This window comes from Bufo bufo, chromosome 1 (assembly GCF_905171765.1).
Source record: "Bufo bufo chromosome 1, aBufBuf1.1, whole genome shotgun sequence".
NCBI lineage: Eukaryota > Metazoa > Chordata > Amphibia > Anura > Bufonidae > Bufo > Bufo bufo.
In genome coordinates, this window is record NC_053389.1 from 498966942 (window position 1) to 498983613 (window position 16672).

Sequence of the window (16672 nt, forward strand, 5' to 3'; positions counted from 1 at the left end):
CCTGCTGTCACTGACAGCGGGCCCCCCACTCTGCAGTTGCATGATTAGCGTGCAGCTGCCATCTCTGAATGGACGTTCCAGAATGTCCATTCAGAGATAAACAACCAGCCCAAGGAACTTTATAGTCAATGGGCGGTCGTGAAGTTGTAAATAAGCAGGAGTAAACAGCCATAGACTGGAGAAGATTAGGGAGCGCACTAGCCTTTTGAGAGCAAAAGAGAGAGTGCGAGCACCCTAAAAAAAGACTGATGACAAGGAGAGAGCAGGCCACCCAGACGTGGAGAAATAAGCAGACATATTACAGTGTTATAATCATCCAATAATTACTTTTTTTTTTTAACATTCTTTGTTACTGTTGTGTCATAATATCAAATTACTTCACATAAATCTCAGCTTGAAGTAATACTCTAGACCTCCCTACCTTATAAAATCCAATGGCTGTACCTTGTAAAAACTACGCGGGTGGGCCCATTCTCTGTACAACAGATATCTTTCATTTGGGCATCTGGGATCTTCAGACTTGACATTAAATCTACACTGTGAAAGAAACAAACAAAACAGGTCAGGTACCGAGTTAAATCACTTGGGATTTACAGCGCCTTAAAGTATTAATACCCCCTTTTCCACATTATTTTTCAAGGCACTGTACATGAGCGAATTTCTTAAGTCAGTTTGCCTCACACTACAATGCCGTAATTAACCTAAATGTATCAAATGCTGCACTTTGATAAATTTGGTACATCCTAAAATATAAATAAATGCCTAGAGATGTTTCTATACTTTTTTTTACATCTCTCTACTGAAGTTAGTGTGCTATTTTTTTGCAACATTATTTTTTTTTTTTTAAGTCACAGTTGATAAAATCAGCATACAAATACTCAGCTAGCTAACTATCCCCTATTACAGCAAGTGCTATTTGTGCACAAATTCAACTTTTTTATGCCTGAAAACTGACAAATCAGATGTTCATATATCCCCCATACTGGTCTTTTGCAACTGCTGGGACCCCCACCAATTACTAGAACAATGGTTGAGCATGTGCACTGCCATTCCATTCATTTCTATGAAAAAAAAATAATTGGTCCCACTGAGATGAATGGAGTGTCCGCATACATGCTCAACATGCCACTCCATTCATTTTGGGGCCCTTCCCCCCACTGATCTAAAGGTTATCCCCTATCCTGTGGACAGTGGTTAATGATGTAACCGGAATACCCCTTTAAGAAAGAGTCTCATATACAGTAGGCAAGTATCAACTCAAAGTGATGCTATTCATCCATGTAAATAGTGGCACTCTTTCAGCCCTCATGGACATTGATAGCCTATTGCTAGAACAGGGATCAGCAACCTTTGGCACTCCTCCAGCTGCTGTGAAACTTCAACTCTCAGCATACAAACATGCTTGGCTGTTCTTCTAACTCCCACAGACGTGAAGGAAGCACTGTGGGAGTTGTAGTTTCCGAACACCTGAAGTATTTGAGGTTGCTGATCCCTGTGCTAGAAATAGCCATCAGCATCAGATATGCGTGGGTCCCACATCTGGGACCTACGCCTATGTCCAGTACGGGCCCCCTGAAGTGAACAGAGAGCAGCTGCACATGCGTGGCCACTAGGGCTGCACGATATGGGAATTTTGTGCGATTGCGATTAGGGCCCTAAAAATTGCGATAACGATATGCGATATTTTAAGGGAATTGTGCTAGAGGTCTATTTGCTTGGATTTTCCCAGATGAGCCGCTGACGCGGCTGGGTATGACAGTTGTGGGGGATCTGTGGATGATGCGCCGTTGTGGGGGATCTGTGGATGATGCGCCGTTGTGGGGGATCTGTGGATGATGCGCCGTTGTGGGGGATCTGTGGATGATGCGCCGTTGTGGGGGATCTGTGGATGATGCGCCGTTGTGGGGGATCTGTGGATGATGCGCCGTTGTGGGGGATCTGTGGATGATGCGCCGTTGTGGGGGATCTGTGGATGATGCGCCGTTGTGGGGGATCTGTGGATGATGCGCCGTTGTGGGGGATCTGTGGATGATGCGCCGTTGTGGGGGATCTGTGGATGATGCGCCGTTGTGGGGGATCTGTGGATGATGCGCCGTTGTGGGGGATCTGTGGATGATGCGCCGTTGTGGGGGATCTGTGGATGATGCGCCGTTGTGGGGGATCTGTGGATGATGCGCCGTTGTGGGGGATCTGTGGATGATGCGCCGTTGTGGGGGATCTGTGGATGATGCGCCGTTGTGGGGGATCTGTGGATGATGCGCCGTTGTGGGGGATCTGTGGATGATGCGCCGTTGTGGGGGATCTGTGGATGATGCGCCGTTGTGGGGGATCTGTGGATGATGCGCCGTTGTGGGGGATCTGTGGATGATGCGCCGTTGTGGGGGATCTGTGGATGATGCGCCGTTGTGGGGGATCTGTGGATGATGCGCCGTTGTGGGGGATCTGTGGATGATGCGCCGTTGTGGGGGATCTGTGGATGATGCGCCGTTGTGGGGGATCTGTGGAGGACGCCGTTATGGGGGATCTGTGGAGGACGCTGTTATGGGGGATCTGTGGAGGACACTGTTATGTGGGGGATCTGTGGAGGACACTGTTATGTGGGGGATCTGTGGAGGACACTGTTATGTGGGGGATCTGTGGAGGACACTGTTATGGGGGGGATCTGTGGAGGACGCTGTTATGGGGGGGATCTGTGGAGGACGCTGTTATGGGGGATCTGTGGAGGACGCTGTTATGGGGGATCTGTGCTATGACACATAGGGCCATGAGGGGGGGCAGCATAAGACATATAGCATCTTATGCTGGTCCCCCTCATGGCCCTATGTGTCCCCTCATGTGTCCTAAACTGCGCACATAACTGGCTTTGTGTGTAAAGTATTTTACTAGTGTGTAAAACAAGCTCTCTCCTATTGATAACATGGCCAGCCTCTGTACTCACTGTCACTATGAATGCACTACAGCGAGCGGCAGCGGCGCGTGACTGACGTCACTTAGTAACGCTCCTCCCACTTCAGGAAGCAGGAGCGTTACTAAGTGACGTCAGTCACGCGCCGGCCGGCCCGCTCGCTGCAGTGCATTCATCGTGAAAGTGAGTACAGAGGCTGGACCTGTTATCAATAGGAGAGAGATTGTTTCACACACTAGTAAAATACTTTACACACAAAGCCAGTTATGTGCGCGGGGCCCCTTCATATATAATCGCGGCATTTTCGGGTCGGCCAAATCGCCATATCGCATTTGCTGATTATCGCGATTCGATTATTTTTTCGATTTATCGTGCAGCCCTAGTGGCCACCTTCTGTTCATCGCTATGAGAGAGTTCTGAAAATAGGCAAGTGCTGGCTCTGCTATTTCCAGCAGTCCCATAGCAGTGAATAGAGAAGTGGCCGCACTTGCTCTCTCTAATAGCCCAGCACTCTCACTCGGCTACTTTCTGAACTCCAAACTCATGACACATTTATATATGTGTATTATTGGTTCTAACAAATCAAACATTTAATGTAATTGGCGGTACAGAAGTCCATTCTGCAAAAACACCCACACACTCTAGAAAGATCTATGAGAACATCAAAACTTCTTACATCATGAAGAGGAAATGCAGCCTTGTAGATCCCAGAATCTAGCAATTTGTGGATTCCAAATTTTTTCACATTATCCTTTACTGCATATTCGACACGAGACAGAACGAACTGAACCTGCAAACATGAAATCACACAGTCAATATACAAAAAATATCCAGAACCAGTTGTATTCATGCAAAATAGTAACTAGTTACTAATAGTAACAGACATGTACTGAAAAAGCATGTTGGCAAAAAGAAGTGTATGCAAGCTACATAGATGTGATGTTAGGCTACTTTCACACTTACGGCAGAGGAATCAAGCAGGCAGTTCCTTCGCTGGAACTGCCTGCCGGATCCGGCAAAACGCATGCAAACTGATTGCATTTTAAGACTGATCAGGATCCTGATCCGTCTTAAAAATGCATTGCAAGAACGGATCCGTCTGTTTGTTTGTCATACAGACAAACGGATCAGTTTAGATTTTTTTTTCACATTTTTACCGGTCTGCGCATACGGCATTCCAGTATTTTAAATGCAGGATCCGGCATTCAGGCAAGTCTTCAGTTTTTTGGCCGGAGATAAAACCGTAGCATGCTGCGGTTTTATCTCTGTCCTGAAAAGTCAGACTGTACTGAAGACATCCTGATGCATCCTGAACGGATTTCTCTCCATTCAGAATGCATGGGGATAAAACTGATCAGTTCTTTTCCGGTATAGAGCCCCTAGGACGGAACTCAGTGCCGGAAAAGAAAAAAGCAAGAGTGAAAGTACCCTAACAAATGAACCGGACATCTTGAATATACAATTTTAGTTGTGCACAGTACCTCATTCATGCACTTGTGGGGCTTTGGAAGCAGTTCTTGTTGCGGTATGTTAACTACAAGGTGGCCCATAAAAAAGCAGCCCGTCTCCAATATCTCCAAATCAAACAGCCTGATGGTAAATCTGCTTTAATGTCCATAGCAACCAATCGGAGCTCAGCTTTCATTTTTTCAGAGCCCTGTAGGAACTGAAAGCTGAGCTCTGATAGGTTGCTATGGGCAACTGATACAGATTTACTATTAGGCAGTTTGATTTGAAGATATTGGTGGCGGGCTACTTTGCCATGGGCCACCGTATAGTAAATGCACTTTTAATCTTCTTCCCAGTGTACAGAAATTAGTCTGTTCAAGTCATGGAGGCTTTCAGAGCCCCATAAGCACATGAATAAGGCACTGTGGGTAGCTAAAATTGCATATCCGAGAGGTCAGGTTCCCTTTAAATACTTTTGTGTTAAAGGGTGAAGGTCACAGACCACTTTCTTGCTTCTCCAGAAAATCCCCTGGAGCCAGCGTCAGACACATGTAATATACAGGTGAAACTCGAAAAATTAGAATATCGTGCAAAGTTCATTTATTTCAGTAATGCAACTTAAAAGGTGAAACTAACATATGAGATAGACTCACTACATGCAAAGCGAGATATTTCATGCATTTATTTGTTATAATTTGGATGATTATGGCTTACCGCTTATGAAACCCCAAAGTCTCAATTTTGAGGTACCTTTTGCTCAGGGGTATGGATTAATTAGCTGACTAGAGTGTGACACTTTGAGCCTAGAATATTGAACCTATTCACAAAATTCTAATTTTAAGCTGCATTAATGCAATTCCTTTGAATTTGCATTACTGAAATGGACTTTTGCACAATATTCAAATTTTTCGAGTTTCACCTGTAGATACATTTTGTACCATAAATCCCTACCCAACTGCAAGTCTATTGACTCAACTAAGGCCTCTTTCACACGGGCGAGTATTCCGCGCTGGTGCAATGCGTGAGTTGAACGCATTGCACCTGCACTGAACCCGGACCCATTCACTTCTATGGGGCTGTTCACATGAGCGGTGATTTTCACACATCACCTGTGCGTGGCGTGAAAATCGCAGCATGCTCTACTTTGTGCGTTTTTCACGCAACGCATAGAAGTGAATGGGGCTGCGTGAAAATCACAAGCATCCGCAACCAAGTGTGGATACGGTGCGATTTTCACGCACGGTTGCTAGGAGACGATCGGGATGGGGACCCGATCTTTATTATTTTCCCTTATAACCTGGTTATAAGGGAAAATAATAGCATTCTTAATACAGAATGCTTCGTAAAATAGGGCTGGAGGGGTTAAAAAAAAAAATATAATAATAATTTAACTCCCCTTAATGGTGATGGATCATGTGATGAGCGCAGTGATGTCATCAAAAGGTCCTTTTCCTACTGCACAGCAAAGATGAAGACAGAATAGAAGCCAGGCTGCGTGAACAAGTGGATTAAGGGGAGTTAAATTATTATTATTATTATATATTTTTTTTAACCCCTCCAGCCCTATTTTACTAAGCATTCTGTATTAAGAATGCTATTAGTTTTCCTTATAACCATGTTATAAAGGAAAATAATACAATCTACACAACACCTAACCCAAACTCGAACCCGAACTTCTGTGAAGAAGTTCAAGTCTGGGTACCAAACATGCCGATTTTTCTCCAGTGTGTGCAAAACGCATTAAAATGTTTTGCACTCGCGCGGAAAAATCTTCCCGCGACGCACCCGCATCTTATCCGGCCCAAAAACATGACGCCCGTGTGATAGAGGCCTAAGGCTACTTTCACACTAGCGTTAATATTTTCCGGTTTCGAGATCAGTCATAGGGTCTCAATACCGGAAAGAAAACGCTTCAAAATGCATTCCGTTCCATTCTCATACCAGAGAGCTTTCAGTCATGGGATGCGGAGCAAAACGGATCAGTCATCATGACCGACAATGCAAGTCAATGGGGACGGATCTCTGACACAATAGAAAACGTATCCGTCCCCCATTGACTTTCAATGGAGTTCATGACTGATCCTTCTTGGCTATGTTACAGATAATACAACCGGATCTGTTTATAACGGATGCAGATGGTTGTATTATCAGTAATGGAAGCGTTTTTGCTGAACCCTGCCGGATCCAGTAAAAACGCTAGTGTAAAAGTAGCTTAACAGCATCATAGGATATTTTGCTCTCCTGAAACAGGCCCTGATGGTAACAAAACCACAGCTATGTTCCAATATCTAGTAGAAAAGCAGAAACCGGGGACTAATTCCATAATAATGCATATGGTTCCTGAATGAGGAATTTTGGAATTTGGATGATCAGCCACTGGCGAGAAGAAAAAGGGTGAGCGCTTCCGTCATCAATACAACATACTGTAAACGGTTAGAGCTCATTTTAGGTTACTGAGCTGCAGAATATGTTGGCACTATATAAATCAAAGATTATTCTTATTATTATACTGTTGCATTGACCAATGTCTTTTCAGTTTGAGGTCATGGACTTCTACCCATACATACTCCTGTAAAATATCTTAATATACCTTAGAATTCATTCTTCCCTCAATAATCACAAAGCATCCAGGGCCTCAGGCAGCAAAACAGCCCCAAACCATGATGCTCCCTCCACCATGATTTACAGTTGAATGGGAGATCCTGGCGTGTGTGTGCAGTGTTCTTATTCCTCCAAGCAGTTCACTTAGATTGTGTGTTGTCCTGTACTGTTTCTAAGATAACAACCCAACCACAATTTTCCTCACTTACTTTTTCTTGCAACGGTATTCGCAAAATTGCACAATAATATTTGGGCCGTTTAGACTACTAGTACAGTACTGCCCTTGAAGGGGGTATCCTCAATGATGACATTTAAAGGGCACCTGTCACCTGGATTTTGGGTGTAGAGCTGAGGACATCCGCAATATCCAGTCCCCATAACATCCTCCGAATCTCCTCCTTGCTCGACGTCACAAAGCTAGAGCGCCGTAATCTTGCGATGCGCGAGCTAGTGCATGCGCAGTGTCGGCATAGTGTTCCTTCCCTGTGCTGGCATCAGCCTCAGGGAACGAACGGCGCATGGTATGCTCGCGCATCGCGAGATTACGGCGCTCTACCTTTGTGACGTTGGGGAGCAAGGAGGAGATTCGGAGGATGCGGGCCGGTGCTGGGCTCAGAGTCAGAGAACGCTGGACTCATCTCTGAAGCATGGAGGAGACAGGAATCATCTAAGGATCATTTACATATCTATAAAATCATTTTTTGACACAATAAAAGCACAGAGAGCTATGGAGACTGTATTGCGGATGTGCTAGCGGCGATCTAGCAGCCTATGTCCTCAGCTCTATACCCAAAATCCAGGTGACAGGTTCCCTTTAAATTAAATATATGATCGCTGGGGGCCATACCGCTCAGACCACATCAGTGACTATAAGGAGGGTGCCTCCTACCCCTGCAAGTGTGATGAAGAGGTGATTGAATGGAATAGCAGTCAGGCACGTACCCTCAAAAGTCCATTTTAAGTATATGGGGCCAACCGCTGTACATACTGGCGGTTGTACAGGAGTCCCAATACGGCCTACTATGGAGTCCTTACAATGCAATACATAGAAATCTATAATGATACACTTTGCATATACTTAACCATATCCCTTGGCCGATGTGATTTCGTTTACACGGTTTCAAGTCTACTTACAATGCGGCTTCTTGTAGCTGGGGTGAAGAATAAATCTCTGTCGTTTATAAAAAAGTCAGTTACGCGATCCTTTTCAAATGGAGCCGTGAAGAACTCTTGTTCTGGCTTTATCACATCCTCACTGACACTAAAAATCTTTGTGAACCAGTTAAAAGCTGAACGCCTTTGTCTTAGATCATTGGGCTGTATAGGCAGTTTGATGTGCATCACTTCCGCATAAGTACAAAGGACCTCCCACGGAGCGTGCACCTTCACAAACACAAGTCCATTATCTGAAACCTAAAGCAGATTTGATAAGAGATTGCTAGAGAAATATATATAAATTATTATATATTGTTAGAGAATAGTTCAAGACAAAATATGACCTGCGAAGTAATGATTAATGGGGTATTAGGACATAAAGAGGTCCTAGACAGGTGATCTGCTCTATGAGCCGGAGCAGAGAGCCATTGAGTATTAGCATCTCCCTCTCCGGCACAGCCATCCTGTCCATGCATTACATGGACAACCAGTCATTTGAATTGCCAGCCATATACCACAACATTTTCAGCAGATCCAGAAAAAAAAACTTGATTTTCAGAAGGGGTCATTATCATGATACAACAATTTTAAACATTTGCAATATTCTATTTGTGTTTTAACCCCTTTCAGGCACAGCTAGTTTCCACCTTCCAGACACAGCCTAATTTGGCAAACCTGATGTGTATAAATTTATGTGTAATAACTTTAGAATGCATTTACTTATACAAAGGGTTCTGAGAATGTTTTCTGTGACACATTGTAGTTCAAGTTAATGGTAAATTTCGGTTGATGTTAACATCATTGACAGAAAATGTGGAAAAAAGTGATTTTCCAAACTTTGTTAACCCGTTTCACAGGAATTAAAGCGAAATAGAGGTGAACTTTTTTTTGCCATTTTCTATTTTAATACAGTTTTTTTCTGTAACAAAACAAGGGTTAACGGCAAAACAAACCTCGATACTCATTAGTGCGACTCCTCAGTTTACAGAAACACCTCATGTGCAATTGTAATCTGCTGTGTGGACACACCACAGGGCTTACAAGGAAAGGAGCACCATATGGCTTTTGGAAGGCAGATTTTGCTGGAATGGTTTTTGGATGCCATGTTGCATTTCAACAGACCCTGAGGTATCCCTACAGTGGAAACCCCTAAAACCGAGCCCATTTTGGAACTACACCCCCTCAAGGAATTTAATAAGGGGGTGTACTGAGTGCTTTGAGCCCACAGGCGTTTCATAGAATTTACAAACACTTGGCTGTGAAAATGAAAATTTACATTTTTTCCAATGATGCTCTAGCCCCAATTTTTTTCCCCGCAAGGGGTAACAAGAGAAAAAGAACCCCATAACTTGTTACCAATTTTCTTCTGAATACAGCAACATCTCATATGTGTTTGTAAATGTATGGGTACACTGCAGGGCTCAGAAGGGTAGAAGTGCCATTTGGCTTTTGGAGGGCAGATTTTGCTGGAAAAATTTTCAACAGATATGCAATTTTAGTGACCAAGATGATGTGCCCAGAGTGTGCCAGCCTTCTGATTAGGGTCCATTCACACGTCCGTGGAATGGGTCTGCATCCGTTCCGCAATATCCGGAATGGGTGTGGACCCATTCATTCTCAATGGGGCAGGAATGGATGCGGAGAGCACACTATGTGCTCTCCGCATTTCCAGAGCGCGGCCCCGATATTCCGGTCCGCAGCTCTAGAAAAAAAAATAGAACATGTTCTATTCTTGTCCGCAATTGCGGACAAGAATAGGCAGTTTTATGGGGGTGCCGGCCGGGTGTATTGCGGATCCGCAATACACTACGGACATGTGACCCTTATTATGCTGTGCTTCCTGGTTTTAGAAACACCCTACATGTGGCCATAATCTTTTGCCTGCTCATACAACAGGGCTCAGGATTGAAAGGGCACCATGTGCATTTGAAGTGCAAGGTTGTGATTTATGCAGCTTGTGCTGACAACTGTAGAGGCTCTGGGGTCAGATAATAAATGGAACCCCTGAGAAGTGACCCCATTTTGGAAACTACATCCCCTAAGGTATTACAGGGTATTTTAATCCCACAGGTGTTTTGCAAATATTAAAAGGGTTGTGCAGGGATTTTTTATTGATGACCTATCCTCTGGATAGATCATCAATATCTGATCGGTGAGGGTCTGACAGCTGTTGAAGAGGAGGCCGTTTCCTCTTCATTACACTACGCGCCATCAATATAAAACCTCTGCACAACCCCTTTAATGCACACCAGATGATGTAAAGTGAAAATTACAATTTTTACACTGACATGCCAATTTCACAGCCTAATATGCTGTACCCATTGTGTGCCACTGTCAAATGTAAACCCTTTTGTTATTATCCTGTGTCTCCTGGTTTTAGAACCACCCTACATGTGGTCCTAATCTTTTGCCTAAACATATGAGAGGGCTCAGAAGTATAAGAGCACCATGCTCATTTTGAGGCCCAATGTGTTGATTTACACAGTTTGTGCTGGCAACTGTAGGGGCTCTGGGGTGAACTAATAAATGGAACCCCTGAGAAATAACTACAATTTTCGAAACTGCATCCCTCAAAGTATTGGGGGATGGAGTGAGAATTTCGACACCACAAGTAAGTTGCTTTCAAAACAGCCTCTGGGATACCAGTAAAGCTATTTTCTGAGAACAATACATTTTTATTTTTGACAGAGCTGTTTTATAGCTTATTTTTTGGTTTTATTTTGGGTACATACAACTTTTTGACCATTTTTTATTTTACTTTTTTCGAAGCAAGAGAAAGAAAAGGCAACAATTCCGCCATTGCTTTTTGTTATTGCGGAGTACACCGTGTAACCCCAAAAGCGGTGGAAAATGGCAGTGCATCTTATAGTGCGAATGCTGAGGACTGCTTCCAAATATGTGTAGGTTGTATTTTTTCTTTACTAATTTTGCACAATAATAGACATGCAAAAATAGTTTTTTATATCACTATATTCCAAGAGGCATAAATTTTCCATTGATGTAGCCGTATTGGTGGCTTGTTTTTTGTGAAGTGAGTTTATGTAGTTCGTACCATTGAGGTACATGGGACTTATTAAAAAGTATTATTTCTTTGGTGGGGTTCCATTTTTACATTGTTCAAACAACATGTTATTTGTACTACACAGGTTGTGTTGAATAAGGCGATACCATATGTTTGTATGGATGTTTTTATTTTTTCCTTTAATAAAATAAAAAATAGGACACAGCCATTTTTCACCTTAAAGGGAACCTGTCACCAGGATTTTGGATATAGAGCTGAGGACAAAGGTTGCTGGATGGCCACTAGCACATCTGCAATACCCAGTCCCCATAGCTCTGTGTGCTTTTACTGTGTAAAAAAAAAATGATTTGATACATATGCAAATTAACATAAAAGAGTCATATCTTACTTGTGTGACCAGAGAAGAGTCATATTTTCAAGCTCTGACTCATCTCAGGGTAATTTGCATATGTATCAAATCGTTTTTTTTACACAATAAAAGCACACAGAGCTATCGGGACTGGGTATTGCAGATGTGCTAGCGGCCATCTAGCAACCATGTCCTCAGCTCTATACCCAAAATCCCGGTGACAGGTTCCCTTTAAGGACCAGGCTATTTTTTGCAAATATGACTAGTGTCACTTTATATGGTAATAACTTTAAAACGCTTTTACTTATCCAGGCCATTCTGAGATTGTTTTCTCATCACATATTGTACTTCATGACAGTGGTAAAATTGAGTCAAAATATTTCATTTATAAAAATAATACCAAATTTACCAAAAATTTGGAAAAATTTGAAATTTCTATTTCTCTACTTTTATAATAGATAGTAATACCTCCAAAAATAGTTATTACTTTACGTTCCCCCTATGTCTACTTCATGTTTGGATCATTTTGAAAATTACATTTTATTTTTTGGGGACGTTAGAAGGCTTACAAGTTTAGAAGCAAATCTTTAAAAAGTTTGAAGAAAATTTCCAAAACCAAATTTTTTCAGGACCAGTTCAGTTATGAAGTCACTTTCTGGGGTTTACATATTAGAAACCATGTTCATGATTGGGACGTAACCTGGGTAAGGTTATTTAAATAGTTTATTTACAGATGCCTAAACAGGCGTTAGACCTATCTTGACCCAGGTGAAATTTAAAACTTCACTTTATTACTAAATGGGCTAAAAACTAAATGTGAACATGGTGCATTTATTTTTAATTAACGAACCCAAAAAAAAAAACTTTAAAAATACAGTCTCCACTCCACTGGTATGTACAGGTGTTAGACAGTGAAGCTAGGGGGAGAGTATGTGCACTCTCTCACCCTTATCACTTTGAAGGCAATATACTGCCTTCACACCGTTTGCAATGCTACCGCCACGTACAGGGGTTGTCAATCCAACCGTGTATTTGTGGGAGCCTAGATGCGTCACCCAACTGTGAGATCAGCACATTAGAATCATCACTTGTGCTTCTCAAACTGACATCTATTCTCATGACAGTTAACTTTGCTAACGGAAAAACACAGTCCTGATGCCGTGTTTAACTGCTAAGGTAGCTTAGCTTTGAAATGTAGACCACCCGGACTACTATTGGCTAATTAGCAGTGGAGTAAGGCGCTGAATTTAAAAACTAAGACTGCCCCCCGACATGTTTCACCAGGATTCTGGCTTCTTCAGGGGTAAATGGGCAGCAATGAGTGACCCCATCCAACTGGAGGATTAAATACATCATGTTTAGATTGACAGACCTGACATCCTATGGCACACAGAGCAAGACATCAGTCAACCAATTATGTCCAAGACCACACACTCACGAAGTCAAGCGCCAATCCCAGTGGTATATTGGATTAGTCATCACTGAAGCGCTGTCATCATCACCAGTACACTGTCAGAGTCGCCTACTGAATACGTCATGTGTGACGCGCTGCACTCCAGATGCCTGCGCGAACACTTAAAAGCATCGGAGCTGATATTAATAGACTGTGCATGCGCACCGACTTTAACCATGAAAGGAGAAAATGCTGCGCGATCTGTGGCTGCGCAAACTCTTAGAGCGTCTGGGCTGATATTGTTAGACTGCGCATGCGCACCGACTTTGACCGTGAAAGGAGAGGATATTTCGCGATCTGCGGCTGCGCTGACACTTAGCGTAGGAGCCGATATTTTTAAGCTATACGAATGCTTAGAGCGTCGGAGCTGGTATTATTAAACTGTGCTTGCGCACCGACTCTGACCCTAAAAGGCAAGAGTACTGTGCAGACTGCGGCTGCGCTGGTACTTAGTACAGTAGTTTAATATCATTAGAGCACAATTGATCAATCAATCAATCCTGAGCCCTGTTGTATGACCAGGCAAAAGAAGTACAGCATAATAAGGGTCACACGTCCGTAGTGTATTGCGGATCCTCAGGAGGCTGAAAATTATATACAGGGGTCTAGTATGGGGCACAGAGTAGTGCCAATATCCTTATTGGGGCAGAAAAGGGGTTAATTAATGTATTATTTTACAGTTCTAGGTGGCACAAATCCACATGGGACATAGGAGACTTTACAGAAGGAGATATGGTGCCACTCAAGCACAGGACACCAGTATGTACACACAAGAGGATGGCACACGTAGTGATTTTTTTTTTTTTTTTTTAATGCAACTTGGGAGTGTGTGACCGGTGTCTTGACGGACGGACAGGTGGAAGTGACAGGTGTCTGGACGAAGTGATGATGACAGGACTGATCTGTCACTGACTGGGGAAAATCAGGCACAGAAGAGTGGCAAATTGGCACTGAAGGGCTTAATTATGTGTGAGGCAGAGGATTAGGCACAGAACTGATGATGACAAATGAGGCACAGAAATGATCTGTGTCACTGATTGGGGCACAGAAAAGTGGCGTTTCGAGACTAAAAGGGGTTAAAACGTTTGTGGTGAGTGGATTCTGACAAAGCTCCTTCTCCGATCACTTCTCTGACAGGAATTTGTACGATCAGAGAAGGATAGGACACACAGTACACAAAGTCCCTCCCTAAATAGCGTCAATGCGCTGTGATTAGTTCATCTGCAGTAATGGACCAATCACAGCGATCGCCGGCCAGTAAGCGCTGCGATTGGCTCTCCGCCGGCGTCACTGGTTGCCTAGCAACCCCCGTGTGTCGGCGAATCTGCCTGCAGCCACCACTTTGGCCCGCTCCGTTCTTGATATAGGTGCGGGTCCCAGCAGTGGGACCCGCACCTATCAGACAATGGGGGCATATCCTAGCGATATGACCCCATTGTCTCAGATGAGACAATCCCTTTAATTATTAATATTTTTAGTCCCTCTTAGGGACATGACACTGCCCACCATTTGATAGTTTTTATATTGCACTGATATACCAATGCATTATAGTCTGTGTGGCGAAACCAAGCTAGAGAGCAACAAGTAAGCAAGGAGTAGCAGAGCAAGGAGTAGCTGGGGACATACAGAACAGAGCCAGGCCCCAAAATTCAACAGGTCCAGTATTGGGTTGTGGGTGGACTGCCAGACTAACTCAGATACCGACCGGCATGAGGTCAGGTATCTGGTTAGTCTTCCCTGGGAGGGGGAGATGTGTGGCAAAACCAACCTCGCCACTGGGTTTCAGAGGGGCCTGGCTACCAGCCTCTTGCCTCAGGATTATGGCCCATACTAACTTTAAAGGAGAAGACAGACCGGCCGCACAGCTTAAATCTGTCTTTGGAATTGAATTGTATTTTATGTTATGTGAGGGTACCCAGATAGCTAATTTTATTGTATTCGTGTAGTCCGAGTGCCATTCACCTAATAATATGCACTCAGACTTGAGCTATCTGGGGATAAGTTAAATGTCTGTGTTTACTGTAAGGGTTGTGACATTGCATGTTTAAATGGTGATTTCTGTCCTGTTGTCCCCACATGTGTATTGGCGATTTCCCTTTGTCTTGAGAGATAATTGAATTACTCCTCGGGTGTCTCCAGGGCAGAGAGGAGGAAACCATGATGCATTGTGGGGATGTATTGTGCCTGTTTTATCCTTCATCATGTTGAGGCTGGTGTTTGGGTAACTGATCAACACTGGGGGATTGCTATACTCCCCTGGCTTTACTACTAGCTCTTGTAAGAGCTGTTCCTGCTCTCTGGTTTTAGGAGAGGTTCACCCACTGGAGCCTGGAGCCTTGTCGTAGGTCACGGGCGGGTAGGAGACGGTGAGACCTCAACCAAGCTTCGGCGGTTCGTGAGGTCTGCAGTGCGTACGGTGTCAAGTGGAGTGCTTGGAGTCCTCGGAAAGCACTAGGAGCAACTATCAACGGAGGTACCCGGTCGGGGTGCCAGGAGATCCGTTACAGTCTGTTACTGTAACAGTGACTGACTGCCTATTAGGCTGTACCTGTGGCACAGTCTTATAGGCATACAGTCAGGGCCAGTCTGGGGGCACCCTTCCTCTGTCTAACTGCCTAGATGCCATGGTCGCCATTGACTGCGGCATCTAGGGAGTTAATTGGCTGGGATTGGAGTTCTCTCTGACCCTGGCCTTTACAGGAAAAGCCGACCTTCAGTCAGTGCTGCGTTCCCAGGGAGTTTGCGCAGCCTGCAGGGAGGGCTTATACTGGACCGCACAAATCATGCTCAGATTAATTTGTTTAAAATCACCCAGCCTTAATTCACAGACATTTCAGTTTTCTACAGGACGACACCTAATGTTATTATTCACAAATGAAACAAGAAATCAACTGTAAATGGCTTTCAGCACAGGAACCTAACAGTAAATACTAAACATATCTTTAAAAGAGATGCCTAATGCATGACAGCCAGCTAATGGCAGAAATGGTTTTTGAAACTCACAGATCTTGTTGCCTCCAGCTGTAAGCCATTTCTCATAAGATTGGACTCATAGGCCTGCCGCTTTTTCTGTAAAAATGAAATCACACAAAGTACTTCAGTACAACAGAACAAAAAACAAACATATACAAACAATTATGGAGCTATACTGATAGGTATAATAAAGTAAAAAATACATTTACAATACAGAAAGTAAAAATTGTGATCAACTGAACAGATCGATTATTTTGTTTTGTTTTTCATTCCTAGTTCATTGTCAAAAGTTGGAGAGGTGGGAGGAGGTGGGCGCAGTGGAGGAGCCTGACACAAACATCTAAAGAGCAGGGGAGGAGAGGAACAGTAGAGCAGCGCTGGCTGTAACCAGGATAATTCACATGGTCATGGTCAAATCAAATCAGGCAGAATTTGCTTCTTTTTTTTTTTGATTGATCGCCCAGCTTTATAATAATGGACTGAAACTGAAAGATTATGTGAAGGGAGTACAAAATCTGGCCCAGGGGGGAAATGTAAATATATACAGAACACAGCCCGATAGTTCACCAGCCTCCCTCTATTAGGCCCTTTAAAAAACTTAAAGGGGTTTTCCAAGAAAATAAAAAACTTAAAAAGGGGTTTTCCAAGATTTTAATACCGATTACCTATCCTCAGACTTCCTTTAGGGTCCATTCACACGTCCGCAATTTTGCTGGACGTATGAATGGACCCTATTCATTTTCAATGGGGCCGGAATGTGCTGTT

The 16672-nt window shown here is 43.6% G+C and overlaps 1 protein-coding gene across 2 annotated transcripts in view; it reads right to left on the reverse strand.

Moving 5' to 3' along the window:
- ANO6 (anoctamin 6) overlaps window positions 1-16672 on the reverse strand; it is a 120171-nt gene that overhangs the window by 43784 nt on the left and 59715 nt on the right. For both annotated transcript variants that reach the window (XM_040410643.1, XM_040410651.1), the window contains exons 4-7: window positions 15938-16003; window positions 8090-8368; window positions 3582-3695; window positions 422-537 (exon numbers count right to left, since the gene is read on the reverse strand). In XM_040410643.1, the coding sequence (XP_040266577.1) occupies window positions 422-537; window positions 3582-3695; window positions 8090-8368; window positions 15938-16003 (575 nt within the window). The remainder of the gene's footprint in view (window positions 1-421; window positions 538-3581; window positions 3696-8089; window positions 8369-15937; window positions 16004-16672) is intronic.